At 39.2% G+C, this 19559-nt stretch overlaps 3 protein-coding genes across 6 annotated transcripts; 1 reads left to right on the forward strand and 2 right to left on the reverse strand.

Moving 5' to 3' along the window:
- Window positions 1–848: 848 nt before the first annotated feature.
- LOC103715193 lies at window positions 849–2364 on the reverse strand. Its single transcript, XM_008802743.4, has 2 exons — window positions 1513–2364; window positions 849–1442 (listed from the first exon to the last, which is right to left on the reverse strand). Exons 1-2 carry the CDS (start codon window positions 2011–2013, stop codon window positions 1380–1382), a joined length of 564 nt encoding a protein of 187 aa, XP_008800965.1. The 5' UTR covers window positions 2014–2364; the 3' UTR covers window positions 849–1379.
- Window positions 2365–8346: 5982 nt separating this feature from the next.
- On the reverse strand, window positions 8347–15840 carry LOC103715219 (pentatricopeptide repeat-containing protein At5g66500, mitochondrial). 4 transcript variants are annotated; one of them, XM_026807730.2, is made up of 5 exons: window positions 14266–15840; window positions 11246–11334; window positions 11059–11144; window positions 9069–9431; window positions 8347–8808 (listed from the first exon to the last, which is right to left on the reverse strand). In XM_026807730.2, the coding sequence occupies exon 1, from the start codon at window positions 15818–15820 to the stop codon at window positions 14288–14290; it is 1533 nt and encodes a 510-aa protein (XP_026663531.2). In that variant the 5' UTR covers window positions 15821–15840; the 3' UTR covers window positions 8347–8808; window positions 9069–9431; window positions 11059–11144; window positions 11246–11334; window positions 14266–14287. The 4 variants fall into 4 exon arrangements, with proteins under 4 accessions (XP_026663531.2, XP_026663532.2, XP_038984283.1 ...); XM_026807731.2 differs by lacking the exon at window positions 9069–9431; XM_039128355.1 differs by having other exon boundaries at window positions 8347–9431.
- Window positions 15826–18550, forward strand: LOC103715194 (glycine-rich RNA-binding protein 4, mitochondrial). Its single transcript, XM_008802744.4, has 4 exons — window positions 15826–16120; window positions 16202–16270; window positions 18003–18109; window positions 18215–18550. Exons 1-4 carry the CDS (start codon window positions 16000–16002, stop codon window positions 18317–18319), a joined length of 402 nt encoding a protein of 133 aa, XP_008800966.1. The 5' UTR covers window positions 15826–15999; the 3' UTR covers window positions 18320–18550.
- The last annotated feature ends 1009 nt before the right edge of the window (window positions 18551–19559 follow it).

Here is a 19559-nt window from a genome sequence, read left to right on the forward strand (position 1 = left end):
CAGGTACAGCAGCAAGACTTTATCTCTCCACCCAAAGCATAGTAATATTTGCCAACCTTTTGTCCTTGCAACTGTTGCCTCCATGATCATCAGATCTCAGTACAGAAAACGTACGCTTGCATGCATTCCGTTCTAATACGGCCATCCATACACTAAAAATTTGAGACAAGCTCAAATCTAAGAACATACCTACATGATTTCCAGCAAGACTTTATCTCTCCACCCAAAGCATAGTAATATCTGCTAACCTTCTGTCCTTGCAACTGTTGCCTCCATGATCATCAATTCTCAGTACAGAAAACGTACGCTTGCATGCATTCTGTTCTAATACGGCCATCCATACACTAAAAAATTGAGACAAGCTCCAATCTAAGAACATACCTACATGATTTCCAGCCATGCGACACCAGTGTTGAAGTATATCTCATGTATACTGGTGCTTATCATGTCGTAGCCATGAATCCAAATTATTAGGAGAATTTAACTAGAAAAATTTACAAGCCTTTGCTCAGCTATGTGAGCATCTCATGTAGGTAATTCAAATAACTGAATCCCTAATTTAGATAAACCAAGAAGGGAAATAGAAGCAAAACACAGTGCAAGTAACTCCAAGAGGTAGTGCTTCACCTTTGCAAACAAGAGATATGTTCTAGCTGTTTTGCAGTATCTACCTACATTCCTATTTGATCCCTTCAGACTGAAAATATTTTTTTTCCTTCTTCCATCTCCATAGATCGCTCATCTAGATGACCAATATAATAAGCAAAACCTAAATCCAATTGAATCAAAAAGAAAGAAAATAAATAGAAGCAAAACATAGTTTAAGCGACTCCAAAAGATAGCAATTCATCATGCAAACAAGAGATACATATTAGCTGCATCCAATCTAACAAGTGTTTAGAGAATATATAAAGAGATATGATTCCGGCATATACACAGAGACTTGAAGCATTGCTCACTCATAACACAACAAACACAACATAGCAGGGAAGAACAAGGTCCGTCCCAACTCCCCTACTACATATATGTAGCCTTTTTAACAGGATCATGATAGTGGGTAACAAAAATCAAAACTTGCAACCTATATATAACATTCATTACCAGATTTTTTTTTTGCTTTTTTGTTTTTGTTTTGGATGGAATGGAACTCCCTCAACTCCTTTTACTACATCCTCTCGAATATCTACCGCAATTTTTCTCACAGTGGCGACGACTCAATCCTTCACTCAGTCAAAATTTCCTCTGTTGCTAGGATAGAGCAAATCCAAGGGAATTTCTACACTGCAATCACACACATTGTAGAAGCCAAGCCGAGCCAAGCCTAAGCCACAAGACTTGTCTGAAACCAAGGGGTAATTCTCTCGGCCATGGTGTTCGATTCACAGAACAACCCCTCGAGCACCCTTTTGATCGAGGTTGTAACGCAGCTCCCCCAACTGACTCTGGAATCCAAATCAACCAGAACTGTTAGATCTGACCGATGAATCAATGAACCAACAAGGAAGAGCATACCTTGGAGACGAGACGGGCGATGCGGGAGCCCTCGCCGAGGGCTTCCGAGAAGGAGGAAAGAGGGATGCAATCGGGCGGGGTCTCGAAGAGGGAGAGGGAGAAGCGCTTGTAGATGACGCCGACGTCGAAGTAGATGAGGCCGGAGCTGGGGATGTCTACGCGGATGCCGCGGACGGGGAACCAGAGGAAGAGTTCCTGGGCGGCGACGCCAGAGAGTGGAGCGATCTGTCCGTAGGACAGCGTGCCGGAGACGGTGGAGTTGAACCGGACCTCGCTCTGGCTCTCGAACCTGGCCGTGCACGCCGCCTCGAGCCGGACCTCGAACCGCCCCTCGCCGTCCACCCGGAAGTCTTGTATCCCTTTCGGCAGCAGCCCCATCGGCAATCCGTGCGATTTCAGCACCTCGTAGGCGCTCATCGCACCCCCCGCCGCCGGCTCCGACGCCGAAGCCGATGAAAGCAACGAAGACAGAGAGAGGCAGAGGAATAAAACGATCGGCATGCTGCTCCTTCGCACTCTCCTTATTTTCTTCCGGAATTGGAATTGGAAGGTGATAGAGATAGGACAAAGAGAAGAAGGGAAGAGAGAGTTTAAGAGGTGGAATGATAAAAGCGCAAGGAAGGGAAGGAAAAGAACAAGAGAGGGGTCGAAGGGGTGGGATGGAGAACAGGGAGCAATAATTGAAGGGCGGATGGGACCCACCGTCCAAACCCTCCGCCCCTCTTTCTCTGCCGTTGCTTGCCGGCGTCGGTTGTTGTGATTCTTCTTGGGGTTTTCCCTCTCTCTTTCGTTGTCTCTCCTTCTCCTTGGCTGTCACGGCGGTCTCCAATGCGTGAGCTGGAAGGCTGGGGTTGGAGGAGGCGGGGAGGAGGAGGCGGGGAGGTGAGCCGTCAGCGTGTATTGTAATAATATTATATTATATCACAATAATATTATTTTATATTATATATTTATGTATTAATATATCCGGTTTTTTATTCATAAACAACCCCTTAAATATCGAATTTATACGAATATTTTTTTAAAATTAATATTTATATATATACCCTCGTATAATGCTTGTTTTGCTTTTTTTTAATAAACTAATTATTTTAAATTAAAATATTAAAATATTCTTAATGGTAGGTACACAAAAAAATATATATATGTAAAAAAATCAACTTTATTTATGTAATTTAGCATATTTAAAAAAATATATATGTAAAAAAATTACAATGAATGAAAAAAAATTAGACACATTAATTAATATGATAATTTTTAAAATTTTATATTTATTAGTTAACATCATTGTCTTTATAATTTATTGCTTCTCAGATACAATTAAAAAAAACTTGCCAAAATGATGCAACTAGGCCACTAAAAGCAGCTTCACTCTGCTGGCCAGCAAATTACACGACCTGCGGGCAACCGCATGCATTTCCTATAAGTTTATTAAATATATATTAAAATTCTACGACTTTTTTAAAAAATAGTACTAAACAGTAAATATTTTTTTATAAAAACTCTATTTTCGAAATTTCCACCGTCAATGGCTTTAGCAGACAGGACTTTCTCCGTCGTCATTGCCGCGGCTTTGCTGTGATTCTCCTCCTGGCTATCACGGCGGTCTTTAATGCGTGAGGTGGAAGGCTGGGATTGGTGGAGGAGGGGGCGTGTTATTCCTCTGCCACGTACTCCTTCCGAGGGCGCACAAGATACGCACGTGGGGTGTTGGACAGGAAAAGGGTATTAAAATGAAGGCAGGATACCGCACGTAGTTTGGCTAACGAGGGGGAGTCATCAAGTTTAAGGTTGAGATGGATGTGTGAATAGCTTATACTAGGAGTCAATCAATGTATATTAAACTATTGATTGAAAGATTTGAGGTAGGTTGTGGGATCTTGTCCTACCAAATATCTAATATTAACATGTCAAGGTTAGGTTAAGTTTGGAGCAATGTTGTGATGATGGAATGCATGTGATGTTCCAGATCAAACATGGCAAGAGAGTATTGATAAATTTATAAATGCCTATGACTAGACTGGTAGCTACTTGTGTAGGTTTGGAAGTTTATATATGTGAAATAGTAAGTTCTAGCATGTTGGAAAAAGTTGGCTTAAAAGGAGCAGCCATTGGCCTCCCTTAAATTAAAAAAAAAAAGGAAAGAGAAAAAAAAATTCTAAATAAAGGTGGAATGCAATCCAATTTTTTAATTTTTCATTTGAAACTCAAGATTGTTTTGAGTTTTTTTGGACCATTTTGGCTCATCCGACCCTATAAAAGGGTCTAAAGAACGTATAAATTTATATCAATTGTTCAATCTATATTTAGATAGCAATTGGACTAATATACACACTTTTCGACTCCATTAACATGCAATGACAAGTTATGACTATTCTATATTTAATCTAATATTGCAAGCAAATAAAGCGTAGGTTGCGACCCAACGTTGTATGTAAATTAGCTGGAATCTCAACCAATTTGGCATTTTCGAATTGGTACAATTATATAATCTAAAACCTAAATTGTATATTGTGAGTGTGAAGTTGCTGCATGCACGAAGTCATGCAATATGTATGATAATTGCATGCCTCGAAAGGAAATGACTTGTGGTTGATTATCAAACTCGCATGAAGGATTGACTCGCTCTTGTGCTTGGATAGTTGTTCATTTTGGGTTGCATTATTTTTTACATCCTTATAGCTAGCATATTTATCGAGAACTTACTAGAATAACTTAATCCTTTGTTGAGTATTAGGAGGTTGAGATCTTATATTATTAAATACAATTGGATACATATAATATTTAAGTGTTTGATAATTTGTATATTTATATCAAAAGCCGTATTACAATTTTGATCCATATCCACACGATTAGATTAGTCTCTAACCTCGAGAAAATGGTTTCTTTGACTTGTTGTAGTTACTTCACGCAAAAGTTACGTTATAGATTAAATATCTTATGGTATCTATTAGCACCCAAGTAGCTACTTAATGTCATAGTTCATGTCGGTGTCATTTATATGTCGACTTAGCACACTCTTATAAGTAAAAGTAACTTCTGCTACCTCTATATTTTATTAGAGAAGTCATGTTTTACTTTTTCAATAATTGTATTAGCCTCTGTGGAAATCTTCCATTTCGCACTAGGATTGACCAAGTAAAAGAAGAGCATGAAGAACCAAACTTGCTCATTTGAGCCAAATTAGACTAGAAATTAGTGGTAGTCATATTTAAAAGGAATTCTTGGCTATTGAGATGAATATAATTATCAAGCTAAGAAAAGTGCAACATTCATGGATGCGATTATGACATAATGCACATGACATTGATGCTTGTAGAGCTAGTGTCTATCTTTTAGAGAAAGTAAAAGTCATCTAGCATTTGATAGGAAAGTGAGATCCAAGCCTCCATCACCATCTTCAATCATCAATATACATGACCAACATCTTATTTGAGCCCTGCATTTAGCTCCTAATATCCTAGATTAAAGATGAATAGGCCCTGTCTTTGTGGCATATGGTAAATTGTAATGTTGTGTGGTTATCTATTGATCTTTCTGGTACTGGTATAACTCAACAGGCAACCAACTCCCATTAGATAAAATCCTAATGGGAAAGCAGGATAAAGGAGATACAGGAACAATATAAAAGCCAGAGATTGTCCTCTAATGGTGTATATTAGTCCTCTCTCATGTACCTTTAGTCAATATCTCACCTTTTGGTGGGTCTACTGATGTAGGATTATGTTAATTAGCAGGCTTTCTTGAGTTGATTGGAAGGGAGGAATCTATCCTGCTGCTATAGTATCTATCTGTGAAGGGGAGGTTAGATTTGGGGGATAGAGGAGAGGAGACCAAAGTCATTGGCAAATTTGGGGAAGATTTTCACTGAAGATGGATCCAGGGACTAAGTGAATTATTTTAAAGAATTCAATATATGTCCTCACCAGACATTTTAATTGTGGATGGACCCCTCAATTCATAAATATAGAAGTTTGTTTACATTTTACAAGCAAATGAAGTGGGGTGAAAAAATATTGCATACGTACACCAACTCTCTCTCTCTCTCTCTCTCTCTCTCTCTCTAAATGGAGAAAGTTTAATGCAACTATTATAATAAAAAATAAGACAAGCATAGCCATCGGTCCCCCTATAAACAATAATATTATCAAAATATTCATGATAGAAGCCATTAATTAGAGTATGGTAAGTGGTGAGATTTTCAAAAGTTGATGATTTTTTTTTTTTAATAGCTATTGAGTATTGGCAGATCCTCCATTGGTTGGCCATAGCCTGCAAAACAGTGACAGTCATAGATTTTAAGCAAATTAGCTAGATTCATCAGACGGTTGAATTAAAACTTATAGAATATGGAATTTGTTTATACCCTGGTCAAAGTTTGGAAATGAATGATAATATTTAAAGAAAGAAGGCTAGAAGAGGCCGGAATGCAATGGATGTTTGAGAGAGAGAGAGAGGTGGGTTGGTTGATAATAATGGCTTCGTATTTGGTGTAATACTAGTGAATGAGGCCCACCTCTAACGCATGCACTCAAATCATCTTAAGGAGAAAAAAAAAAACCATGCACTCGATGTGATATGATGAGAGAAAAAAAATAATTTTTTTTAGAAAACCCAGAAAAAAGAAAAAAAAACTGGAAATCCAATGGTCGTTATTTGAGATCTTCAAAAAAAAAAAAAAAAAAGGAGCATTCCCACCATTTACAGATAACCAGGATTGGAGTTGGTATTTCATGCAGGAATAGTTTTAGACCACCATAGATGGCATCACAACTATTAGTTTAATAAGAGGTTGCTGGGATCATATCGTACGGTCCTCCTTTGCTGCATAAGCAAGGAATGAGCAATTGGGATATAATAACCTAAAATAATTTCTTACAAGCGGACTATATTTTTTATCTTGTTTGTTTTAAATTTTCATTCTACAGCCAGATGGCAAGTGATAGCCAAGATCTACTTATAAAATAGAATTGAACATATGTCCGACTATATTCCCCAACGATTGATCATATGACTGATCGATACTTAACATAAGGATGCTTAACCACAAACGAGAGTCGAGAAAGTTCTAAGTTCGATTGTTATCTTGCGGTAATCAAATATAAGAGAACGAGGTGATATTCGATGCGGGGATCATGAACATCTCAATACAACTACCTTATATCCACATTGGATTTTCCATTAAAGCTCTTTGTATCCTTAGTGCTCCGGTGTGACCAAGCATTCTGCCTAGAACCTTGTTTGTACTCAATTACTTTCCTACTATAATCAATTCTATTGGAGGTTTCTCACATCTGAAAGTTATTACATCTCCTTATTACTTTCCTTTGTATAATTCTTGTTCTACTAGAAATTGTAGAAGTCCTCTTACTAAGGCAAGACCGAACCTGTCTCTTGATCTAATCAAGCTCCGTAGTCGATTTGCTCGATCAGGCATGCTAGCAACCCAATTGAGCCATAGTTTAGTTTCTCTTTAAACACATCTAGACCAAGATCTCAGTCAAAAACATCGGTTTCAATCAGCTATCCTCATTATCTCGCCAATGCAAACCGATATATCCAGAACAGCATGAATAAACAGCCAAAATTTGATAACCAATTCCTTATTGTATTAAATCTGCCTTTTAATTACCAATGTTAAAACCATCACATTAAGTGATAGTTAATCTTGTTTCTACCATGTCAATCAATATTCACCTCAGCCAATGTATAGTAGAATAGTAATGTTATGCAGCTCTCATGCACACAAAAAATTCCTTCTGCTGCAGGGTAGGAGGGGATTTGATGCAATATGCAGCTAGTTAATAGTTTTGCAGTTGCCAATCCAGCATCAAACTGGCTTGGAGATCTTTCTATGTACACTAAAAGCATTTTCCATCGGCTGAGATCTTGGATTAAAGCCTCGATAAATTAATATCTCGAATCATCTCAGCATGGATCAACTTGCAGAACCAAGGGCCAATTGGAGTTTTGAGAACTCCAAATATATTTCCCAAAGCCAAGGCCAAGATGTATGCAGCTCTTGGGATCATGGCCTCTCACAGGGTCTCCTTGAACCATGGGTATCATCACCTTATGATCAGAGAGCCATGTTCTCCTTTTTCACACACACACACACACACACACACACCCAAAAAAAAAAAAAGCCTATCACAAAGCTTTTGACTGACATTGGACCAAAGTTATCTAGGAGACAGACCGAATTTTTTCTGAAGCAAGTTGCATTGATAAAGGCCTAGTTGCTGTCAATACTTGGAATTGGAGTGCTGACAGTTCCCTTCCATCAAGTATGTCTCGCTTATGGACAAAGTTCAGCTTGAACTCAGCTTAAAGGTTCATACCCCCTTATCTGTCATGCAGGCCTGCTTGGCCTCGTTAGTTCAGTTGCATGCTTGTATTATATTGTTCTGGTCCCAGTAGCTGCTAATATGAGTAGGGACATCTCTGGCCATTGTTCTTGTTGATGCTATTATTGTTTTATTTAGGTAATGGTGATGACTCCATGAATGCACAAGCCATGCTCTTTTCATTTGGAGTTTTGAGACCTCTCACCAAATCAGAAAGCTGGCTCCTCATGGTGTCCCATCTGGTATTGGGCCTCCTCAACCACATTTTTTTATTGATTGGTTCTTCAGATGTAGGAGAAAAATGAAGTGAAAAAATTATAGATTTGCAATGTATTCAGATAAGCTAACAAGTCGATGATGTTAGAGGGTGTGACCTGAAATCCATCAGAAGCAATGAACATTTAATCATGGAGTAATCATTTTGTGTGAAGACGGAAATTGGTCAGTGGATTGTGCGAAAACAGCTTTTAATTGGAGACTTTGTAGATAGCCAGCAAATACTTTGGATTGCAAATGAGAAACTTTGTCTTGCTTTCATATAAAAATATTATCATGAGTCATTAAGAAGCTCCAGTGCATTATAAATAGCCAGCGAATAACAGCATGGGGTTGCTTAAGGTTAAAAACATCATTGGTACACTTTTACACTGAATCATATGCATCAACAGTCAACTTCCTCGTCCAACCTGCTTCACCTTCAACTCCAAGAATCAAGGCTTGTCCCAAGACGGACCAGTCCAAGGTGTCGAACAGGGCTTTGAACTTTGATCCAATAATACCTGCAAATGTGGCAGCACTGCAGCTTTAATCCTGCCAACTGGAGCATGATTCTTTACAATTCCAGTGAACTCATCCAATTGGGAGTCAAAATGTCATCTTAAATGCCACATACAGAATCACGGAGTCTCTGCAGATTCCAAAAGGATTTAAGTTTCGATTTTTCAGATGCCTGCAATATCACATAATTTGTCGCTGTGAGTCAGACCATGGAGAAGCCAATCTCTAACAAAATGAAAAATTTGCCATCTTTGGAAGAAATCATACAATTGAAAAACTACAAAAGAATGCCATCCCAATACAGAAAACTTGCCCTTCACAAAAAGGTAAAGACAATCGGCCGAAATTTCACATATGGTCAACCATCATTTAAATAAATTCAACGACAAATTTCTCTTTTATCATTGCCTATGCTAGAGAGCAGTATCACACATAAATACATCCTGGATCTCTTCTTCATTCTTCAAGGAAATGTAGACTGTCGGAATCAAAATCAGGTTAACTTTCATCAGGCATGGATTGTCTGAATCAATATCAAGCTGACTTTCATCACGAGGAAAAACCATTCACCATTTATCCACCATCACAGCACAAGGCAATTCTTTTTTCTGATATATTCATTCATTTAAGATAAAGTAAGCTTCTGGATGGGCCGGTTAAGTAATTCAGTGTCCGAGGGCCTGGATCAGCGTGGCAATCTTGAGTTCTCGACTTGCCATTTTATTAAGACAACTCCCCTGGCAATTTCATTAAACATCTTGGTAGACCAAAGAGAGTCACATGTCCATCTCCATCCTATGGACAAGAGTTGGTGAATTAGATATATCTACCATTAAATGCGAATAAAGAACTAACCAGTATGCATTTATTGGAGAAAAAAATGAAAAGAAAAACCGGAGCAAATACATCTAAAGCCATAGTTAGCAGCTAGATTAAAGGAAAATTTTATAGCAAATGATCTGAGTTTTTTTCTCTTTTTTTGTTTTTTTTGGTTGGAGGGGGGGAGGGGAAAATTGGATGCCTGAGTTGAACAAAGTTTTTTCCATAACAGATGATCAATCCATGATGACTGATTCCAGTGGAAATGAGCATTTCTGTTATGCCTATTCAATATTGAAAGATTAGTGTTAAATTATAGTTTGGCTTTTGTCCAATAGTATCGCAACAATATCACCAATCCACATAATTATATATGCTCGAGACTGGTATTGAAAGCTTTCATAAAAGATTTCGGTAAGGTGTAAAAGAAAGACCAAATAAGATCAGAGGTGAAGATGGTTAAAAAGGATCCAACCAGAAATTAAAGAAATTGAAATACTATTCATATTGTTAAACCCATGACATCATCATATCTTGATCTTCAAATCCTCAGCCCGTCATGCTGTAAGACATTTTTATTTTCATATGGTTAAAATTCTGCTGTTACTTTCCTAATTAAGATGAGCGATAATGTCCAAACATATCTAGTGACTAATATCATCTTTTTAAAAACAACTTAAAAATACAATAGCAATAGAAGCGCCACTCCACATTTGTACTGAATCTTTCATAAGATGAAAGCATTGATATGCTTTCCCTATCTCATTCCTTACTGCACTAATTACGAATCACATGTTATTATATCTTATATGCATGATTACTTCATTTGGATGCAAAACTCTTGCGAAAATGATATGCCGAAAATTAAACACCGGGCAGATGCAATTTGATACATCTCAATATTGAATAATATCTCTCAATCTTGTATTTCGTAACCACTAAATGAATAGGTACAAAACGTCCAAAACATGAAATATTAATATCATAAGCCATGCTAAATTGTGTTGAATTCTAATTTTAGATGACTTATTATGTCTTTTTAATTGACAGAATTTGGGCTCAAATCCTTCCCGCAACATTATATGTCAAATTGTCAACCCTGTGAATATTCATGTACACACATAAATAATTACATGCATACATACACAAAAATGTATGTAGTTACACCCTTAGAGTTTTAAGACATTATACTCAAAAGATATCCCTGTTTGAGACTAACAAACCTTCAGCTACGTTGCTTACAAAATGATCAATTTTCTAAAAAGAAGACAATTATAGATCACATAGTCAGAACATTAAATTGCAAACCATAGTTATCAAAAAAAAAAACCCATTTACACTGTCCATTTTCAAAAGGGTGAAAAATATGACCATACAGAAATTTGTCTACACTATCTAAGCATGTATGTTTCCAGAAGAAAAAAAAAACAGTCATGCATGTTGTGCATGTGTGAGTTCATGATCAACTTATTCAAACTTGATGAAGCATGAAATAAAATTATCATCAGTATAAACTTTATTGAAAGCATACAGGATAGAAGTTGAAGTATCAATTATTGCTAAAGCTGAATCCTGTCGATTCCATGCAGAGATTGGTACTTACAAACGTATGTGTTGCTTCGAAGTTCCCATTCAATTCTGATGTCCTGACATTAACAACTGCCACCTGCACCCGTCCAGAGGTATTACCTGAATGCTAACACTATTAATGTCATAATAATACCAAATTAAGCTTAATCTTTTGCCATTTGCAAACATTGATAGACTATTTGAAAATATAAATATCTTACACCATATTTTGCAGCTTCTGAAATGTTCTGATGTTGTGAAGAGAAATTCTTCCCTTTCGAATTTGTGAGATTCTCTTTAAACTTAGAAACTGCACACAAACCACAAGTATTAAGTTCTTTTGGCATCTCAAGTTTCATAAATGCTAGATACATGTGGTTTAACTTACCTCTTTCTACATGAAAAAATACAAATCATTCAAGCATAGATGATAGTTGGGTGCATGCAGCATACGTGACCATTCTTTGGCTTCCCGAGTGCATGCATGGCATAGTACATTCATGGTCAGATGCAAATTGCAACAAACTAAGATTTATAAAGGTCCTTATAAAATTTCATTCTTTATTATGTGTACCACCCTCTGATGAAATCTCTAACCTATCTCTACATTTCCACTTATACTAGTCTGCTTATCTTAGTCCCATCTCACACTCTCACGCCACTTCACCTTCCCCAGATTTGATAGGCTTTTTCATCACTGGCAAGGACAAATTTAGTTTCTTGGTTCCAAGACAATGCAATTATTACTTCATCCATAGCAATGATGTTCAAGAACATATCATTCTTATCCCTAATTACCAAGCATGTGCTGTTAGCCAGTCCAAAGAGCAATAATTTATGCCTATATGCTCTCCACCAGCATCTTATTGTTTTTTAGATATGTGACCATTGTTTGCACCTTCTCAAACTCATCTCAAAGCAAATGACCAAATGAAATATTTCACCTGCCAACGGCAATTCTCCAACTCTATTTCACCAAGGTTGTCACATGAGGCCACCTAGGAGCCTATGTGGTCCTGCCTAGGTGGCTGGAAAATCCAATTACCTTGGCACTTGGACAATCCAACCACCTAGGCACCTAATAGGCTAATACTTTCATGGCCTTCACGCAATGCAGACATCCAAGCACATAAGTTGATGCCTGGCTGCCTAGAAGGCAGCCTTTATCTCAGAAGATACCTTGTTTGTTGGTATATGGGGCATTAAATTCTTAATTAATTCCCTCTTTAAGTAAATAAGTAGTTACTTGAAGAGGGAAAGACATTAAGTCCATCTATCCATTAGATATTAATTGATGTTTGAACATGTCATGGTTGAAACTTTAAATGACTTAATAAAAAAAGATTAAGTAATCTAAAGTAATTAAATCAAAGTTTTCATTATTATGTAAATTAAGCAATTGACAACCATATTGTTTATAAATAGGGTATTCTTTCATGAACTCTTTATGAACTATATATGACTCTATATATGAAAAAAGACCAATTTTATAAACTTCTAGGATCTTTTCTAGTCAAGTGCTTTCCATGTCACCTAGGCATTTTGGCTAGGCCCTTAAAAGGGTCAATGCCAAAGACTACAAGGCAACTTGGCAACCTTTTGGTGCACATGGTATCATGTTAGACCCAAAGGCATCCTTAAGCTTTCTCCTGGTGCCATTGCCCTATATGCCATGAAGCATGGATTGAGGTACTGTGTGCTGGTGTTGCAGCCTTGGCACTGGCAAGCTAAATACTATGACATGTTGTATCATGCCAGCACTTGGCATGCATTAGTTTGATGCTGTGTCAAGCACAAGCATGTAACAAGTTTCTTGCCAAAGCCATGTGCAGCGTACCAGCACTTGGCATGCACTAGCCCCATGATGTGTCAAGAACTTGCACATAGTAACATACATACCATGTCATAATGACCATGACAACTGGCACTTTAATTCATGCCACAAAATACTTTAAGATCCTAACCTTTTATCTTTAAATCTCTATAGTTAAGGAAAGTGGCAATGTGCTCCTACAATTATGGAGCTCTTTGCTCGGATACTAGGCATGGGCCCTTGATGTGTCCATTGCAACATGAACATCTCTTGTTCAAGATTCCAAAACATGTCTCCACACTCCTCTTGATTGGCTTTTATCATGACAAATCATTAAGTCGTACTTTATAATTGTCCATGACCACCTACACTAATGAAGTTCCACAACTGTTCATGCTCGCACAGTTGGCCCAACAAAAACTATCTCTGTAATGCATAAACAATGTTTTCTACTTTTGCATTACTTAGCCACTAGCTAGAGGGTACCTTTGTCATCTATACCAACTATAAGAGATTAACCCTTCTGATGCTGATTAGTATAAAAACCTTAAGTGAATTTGACATTTGTTCCAAATGAAAAAATGTGCCATGTTTATAATATGTACAAAATTTCTCCAAAATCTTCTAGGTTTTATAAAAATCCTTCCAGCTCTCGAAACCTCAACCCTTGAGTGCTACTGAATTTTCCAGGTTTCTCTAGTGCTCTATACTGAATTTTCAGCATCAGAAGGGGTTAATCTCTTATAGTTGGTATAGATGATGAAGACACCCTCTAGCTAGTGGCTAAGTTATGCAAAAGCAAAAAAACATTGTACTAATCATTCAAAGGTAATTTTTGCGGGACCAAGCGTGCGAGCATGAATAGTTGTGGAGCTTTATTAGTGTAGGGGGTCATGGACAATTTATGAAGTCAAACTTAATGATTTGTCATGATAAAATTCAATCATCAGGAGTGTGGACACAGCTCTTGAGTTTTCATGCATAGTTTGTTTTATAGTAACTATTACTCATCGAGTACAACTAGGTAGAAAGGTTCGCCGTACCGGTACCGGCCGGCGTATCGGTGGCGGCCCGGACCGGTACGTACCGGTCCCGTACCGGTTCCGCACCAGTTCCGTACCGGTTCTTCAATAATAAACTACCGGTACCGGATTCCACGCTATTCCGGTACAGATCTCAGGCCGGGCCGGTACGTACCGGCCTATACCGGCCGATATGGACCGTTACGGCAGACCATGCTAGGTAGGATGTTGAGTCTTCAATAAGCCATTAGTTTAAGTATAGTTGTTTAAGAGATATCTATCTAAACAAAACAAAAATAAGCTGCATGACTGCTAGTTTTGATGCTAAAGGAAATATGCATTTTATAATAATAATATCAGAATGTCAACAATTTCTCAAAAGAGCTTCTCAGAAAAAAAAACTAACCTAGCCAGTCGAACACGGTATCTCAGTTGCAACCTTTGACGGCAATCTGGCTGCTACCTACCTCCTTTTTCAGCCCTCTGCCCGTCATCTGCTTTCTCAAGTCCTCTGCCCCTTCCCACCTTCCAACAGCCGCATAAAAGTTTGAAACCAAGACATAACTTCCAGGGTTATCACGGTCCAGATGCAGAAGATGCTTTGCGACGTGATCCCCTTTCACCAAATCCGTACTAGTTCGGCAAGCATTCAGCATAGCTACACAAACTGCAGGTGTCAGCTTACCAGCATTTTCACTTAGCCCACAATAAAGATCCCATGCTTCATCTATTCTCCCTGCCCGGCCCAGCAGGTCAATAAAACAGGCATAATGCTCTGGACCTGGATCAATGCCATACTTATCTCTCATCAAAAAGAAGCAGTCCCGTCCCTCGTCCACCATACCTGAATGAGCACAAGCTGTAAGTATTGCAAGGAAAGTCACAGCATTTGGTGTAACTTCTTGACATTTTCCTTCTTCCATCATCCTGAACAACATTAAAGCTTCAGTCCCATGTCCATAACTCCCATAGGCATCAATTATACAAGTCCAAGAAACCACATTCTTCTCGGCGATCAAATTAAAGACCAAGCGAGCAGCTGTTATTTCTCCACACTTTGCATACAAGTCCATAAGGGCATTACACAAGATAACATCTGAATCAAAGCCACGGCGTATCACCACACAGTGTATTTGCTTCCCGTAGGACAAATTCAGCAACTCTGAGCAAGCAGAGAGAGCAGAGGTAAGGGTGATACCATTTGGCCTCACTTCTCTAAGCACTGTAAATGCCTCTTTGTACTGCCGGTTTTGGATGCACCCACCAACTAAAGCATTATAAACCGCAACATCCCTCGGGCAATTCAATCTGGTAAAGACCTCCATAGCATCCTGGATCATCCCAAAACTAGAATAGAAATCAATCAGTGCAGTACCCATGACCACGGAATTATAACCATTGCTGACTACCCAAGCATGGATCTGCTTCCCCTGCCGAAGGGCACGCAAGGAGGCACAAGCTTTCAGTACAGAGCACAAAGTGTGCCCGGTGAATGCGATTCCGTCATCAACCATCGAGTGGAAGGCCGCAATTGCATGGGAGGCGATGCCGTGGCGGACAAGGCAGGAGATGAGGGCGTTCCAGGCAACGGCATCCCTCACGGGCATTTCATCGAAGACTAAAAGGGCGTCGTCGACACGGCCGCATCCGGAGTGCATACTAAGAAGGGCAGTGGCGGGAATGGGTTGGGAATGGACGGCGGTCTTGAGCATGAGAGCGTGGACTTGACGTCCTAGGTTGTGGAAGGAGGAGCACGCGGCCAGGACGGGAGGGAAGTCATGGGGTCGAAGAGGTGTGCCGCAGCGGAGCGCGAGGAGAAGGGTGGAGATGGGGTTGTCGGCGTTGAGATAAGAGGAAAAATCCTTTGGGGGCGTTCCGCCGAACGGGTGGTGGGCGGAGAGGCTTTTCCCAGACGGACGGATGGAACGCCAACGGGAGAGGATGGAACGAGGAGACTTCATTTATTATAGAGCACGAGAGGCGGGAATCGGGGGGCATCCATATCATCGGGCATTAGGAGTCGGACCGGACCGGGTCGGGCCGGACTCCACCGGCGGTTCGCTAGCAACTGAACCCATGGGTATATATAAAGATATCTCTCTCGAGAAATCTAAGATCCGACTCGGGAAACCGAGCCGGGATGCATTTGGCGAGCAGGCTGAGACTGTCGCAGCCTCCTCCGCCACTTCTTCAGCTACTGCGCTTCCACTGCGCTTTCCCTCCTTCTCCTCCTCCATCCAAGTCCAAGCTATTCGTTGCAGGTTGGACTCTCGCTCTTCTCTCTCTCTCTCTCTCTAAAATTATTACTTCTTGATGATTCTTATTTGCTGTGAATGGGGAAGGTCTTTCATGGTCGGTGGATGAGAAGTCGTTAAAAGATGCTTTCTCTTCTTTTGGTGAGGTCGCTGAAGGTACATCATCAGCATTCCCTTTCCTCTTGCTTCTTTTGCTCTGTTTCACTTCTTTCATGGTCTTAAACCAATTTAGTAATTGTTGTCAAGTTTAACCACTTTCATTGTCTTAAACCAACCTGTTCATATTGTTAGTTCAGTTTGATTGTCTTGATGTTCGGTTTATGTATGGTAGTATTACTGAATCGTGTATCTAATTGCATCCATGTTAGTATATAGGTTGTATGATCTTTGAATCGGGAAGCTTAATGATGTTGGTTGTATTCTTTTCCTTCTCAAGTGTGCTGCATCTTTCTGTCTGCTGAGTGTAGCTTTGTTGTTTGCATTTAAGGGTTCTCATCATTTGGTTTGAATTCTAGTGTCTTATGTGATTAAGTCTGTGCATGTGAAAAGGGCAGCGAAGGTGTTCGAGAAATTGTTGCATAGATACTTGATGCACATGAAGTTTTTCTTTTTGGTTGATAAATTAGCACTGAAGCTAGTAAAAGTCTAATAACACTCCATTGATATAGAGCTGATGAGGTCAAATCGCATACTATACTCTCCTTTTTTTGGAGAGAGAGAGAGAGAGAGAGACTATACTCCTATTGGAGATGTGATTCTGCACTCTAGTTTGGTGTGCCAACTACTAACATCAGTTCCTATAATCTAACTGCAATAGCGTAGAAACATCCTCTGGTAGTCTTCTTGGCCATTCAATTTCCCATTCAGAAGCACCACGACAATTTTGGCAAGGATGCTTAGGCAATTTTTGGAAGCTCGTTTGCTGGCCTAAATCAATCAATCCATTCTTGATCGCTATCAGATCCAATACAACAATGTCTTCTATAATGGATGGTTCAGCCTCTACATAGAGTGGTCTACCCAGCATGTCTCTGTGAGTTTAATATCTGCAAACTCCCAAGATCTGTTGGGTGAAGCAGCAGTCTTGGTGATTTTTTTTAACTTAACCTTGATGCAAGTTCAGCACATATCTACTCAACTAGACCCAGATATCAAGTTGGTTTGGGTTTGTATCGGGTGTTGTACCCTTGCTCCTCATGAGTGGTAAAAGAACTAACCTTTGGTGGAATCCAAAAGGAAAAAAAAAAGAATAATAAATGACAAGTACATACAGGGAAGATGCAAAGGTTGTCTCAAAAGAATGGGAGGAGGAAAAGGAGATTGGCGCCCAGTTCAACATGTCTGGCCATGAGCCTCTTTCTTTTGTAGTAATGATTAAGGAAATTACACTTAAGGTGTGACCATGAGCTCTTCGCCCCTAAAGCATTAGTTAAGATTGTGTTACTTTAGGAGCATTAAAGCTTCAACAACAATATGGTCTGTGATCAATCAACTGTCAAATCTTCAATAGTCTTATCATGTGAGTGAGCCCACCTCTCTTTGCATCTTCTCCATCGTGCTTTAGTTTCATTTGCAACCTCCGATGAGGTCCCACTTTATCATTTTATATGTCCCTTTTCCTAAGTAAAATTTGCTCCCAGATGTCATCTCCATTGGCAAGCAAGAAATTGATGATAAGAATAAAAAAGCTTCGATAATGTGCACATGCAAAGGACTTGTAAAGTGCTCGTAAATAGAAACTGAACAGATTAACTGGGCTTTCTCTGTTTCCGGTATTGAACTTTCATGATTTGTTTTCATTGGACTCTGATGCATGATAAACTGCACATACTTGAAAATCATTCATATTTTAAGTTAAAAGTGACACAAATTATCCTCTTTTTCTCAGTTAGGATAATGTATGACAAGAACACTGGAAGGGCAAGAGGCTTTGGGTTTGTCCATTTTTCCACAGAACATGAAGCTAAATGTGCCAAAGATGCTATGGATGGAAAGGTAAAATATGTGTGCCCTGTAGCTGAGTGGGTTGACTTTGTTAAAGAGACCTATTGTATATATAAACAGATCAATTGATGTGATGGTCATGGTTCTATTTTGCAGGTATTATTAGGCCGACCTTTGAGGATAAGCTTTGCTCTCGAAAAGGTTCGTGGTGGACCATTAGTGGTTCCTCGGGTTTCCATGGTAAACGAGTCCAGTGATTAGAAAGTGCTGACTCTACAATCAGCGTAACAACTTTGCCGCTTTGGCATTCTCCTCATAAGGAGGAATATCAAGTCAAGCAACTGTTTGGACTGCAAATATCACTGCAATGGTTGTAAAATTCTTATCCATTACAATGAAAGACATTTCTGAGTGACTCTTAATCATAAAAGAGAAATATGTCTTGATATCTGCATTTCTATTTTCAACGTATATCATTAGTTGTTTTTCAACAAATTCTCTGGGCATGATTCAACCTAGATTTTGTTGTGTACTGGAGGCTTTCTACATGGTACTGGTATAGAAATGCTGCAGTAGCCAAAGATTATTTTCTCCATACAGATGTATCTTTTTTTCTTTTTTTTTTACTGATATTCTTTTATGGAATATTGTAATGTATATATGGTGCATTCATCCCATATGTATAGCTCATTAGAGTGCTATTTTTGTACATCTCAAAGAATTTGTCCTAAATATATTACACATCCACTACCTTTGGTGCATGCTGTAAATGGGCTCGGGTGGGCTTGAGGCCCATCGGGCCAGACGAACTTCGGACCGGGCTTCGGGCTAGGCCCAAAAGAGTTTAGACCGGGTTTGGCCTTAAGTGTAGAGCCATTTATTTTTTGGGCAAGGTTCGGATATGTCATTGGCCTCGCTCGAGCTCGAGCCCGACTAAGGCCCGAAATGAAGCCCAAATTCAAGACCAAATCAATTTATTTTTGTATGTTGTTATTTAGAGAGAATAATGGGGAAGTAAATGACAAATTAAAATGAGTTTAGCTGAGAATAATATATCATGTATCATTTACTTGCATTGTAGGAGGGAGCCCAATTTTTAGCTACCTCATTTACTTGTGAAGCAATATTATAAAATATTAAACTTGAATCGGGTTCAGGCCAGACCTATTTTTGGCCCTAACCGATAATTCAAGCTGGGCCAGGCTGGCCCAATCGGGTTATAGTCGGGCTCGGGCCTGAGTCAGGGTCAAGCTTGGCTCTGGATTATCCAAAAATTTTCAGGCCGAAGCCCAAAAAAAAATCGGGCTGGATTTGGATAGAGGCATGGCCCGGCCCATCCTGGCCAACTTCCAACCTAACATGCATTTGATCCGCATAAGGCATTAGCAGCCTTTATTATGATTTTCTTGTCAGAATGAAATCTTATTTGGTCTAATGTTTTCTCACCTAAACTTGGCGAAACTTTCCTATGACCAGCTTCTCCTTGGACCTAGATTTATAG

This window comes from Phoenix dactylifera, chromosome 7 (assembly GCF_009389715.1).
Source record: "Phoenix dactylifera cultivar Barhee BC4 chromosome 7, palm_55x_up_171113_PBpolish2nd_filt_p, whole genome shotgun sequence".
Taxonomy (NCBI): Eukaryota; Viridiplantae; Streptophyta; class Magnoliopsida; order Arecales; family Arecaceae; genus Phoenix; species Phoenix dactylifera.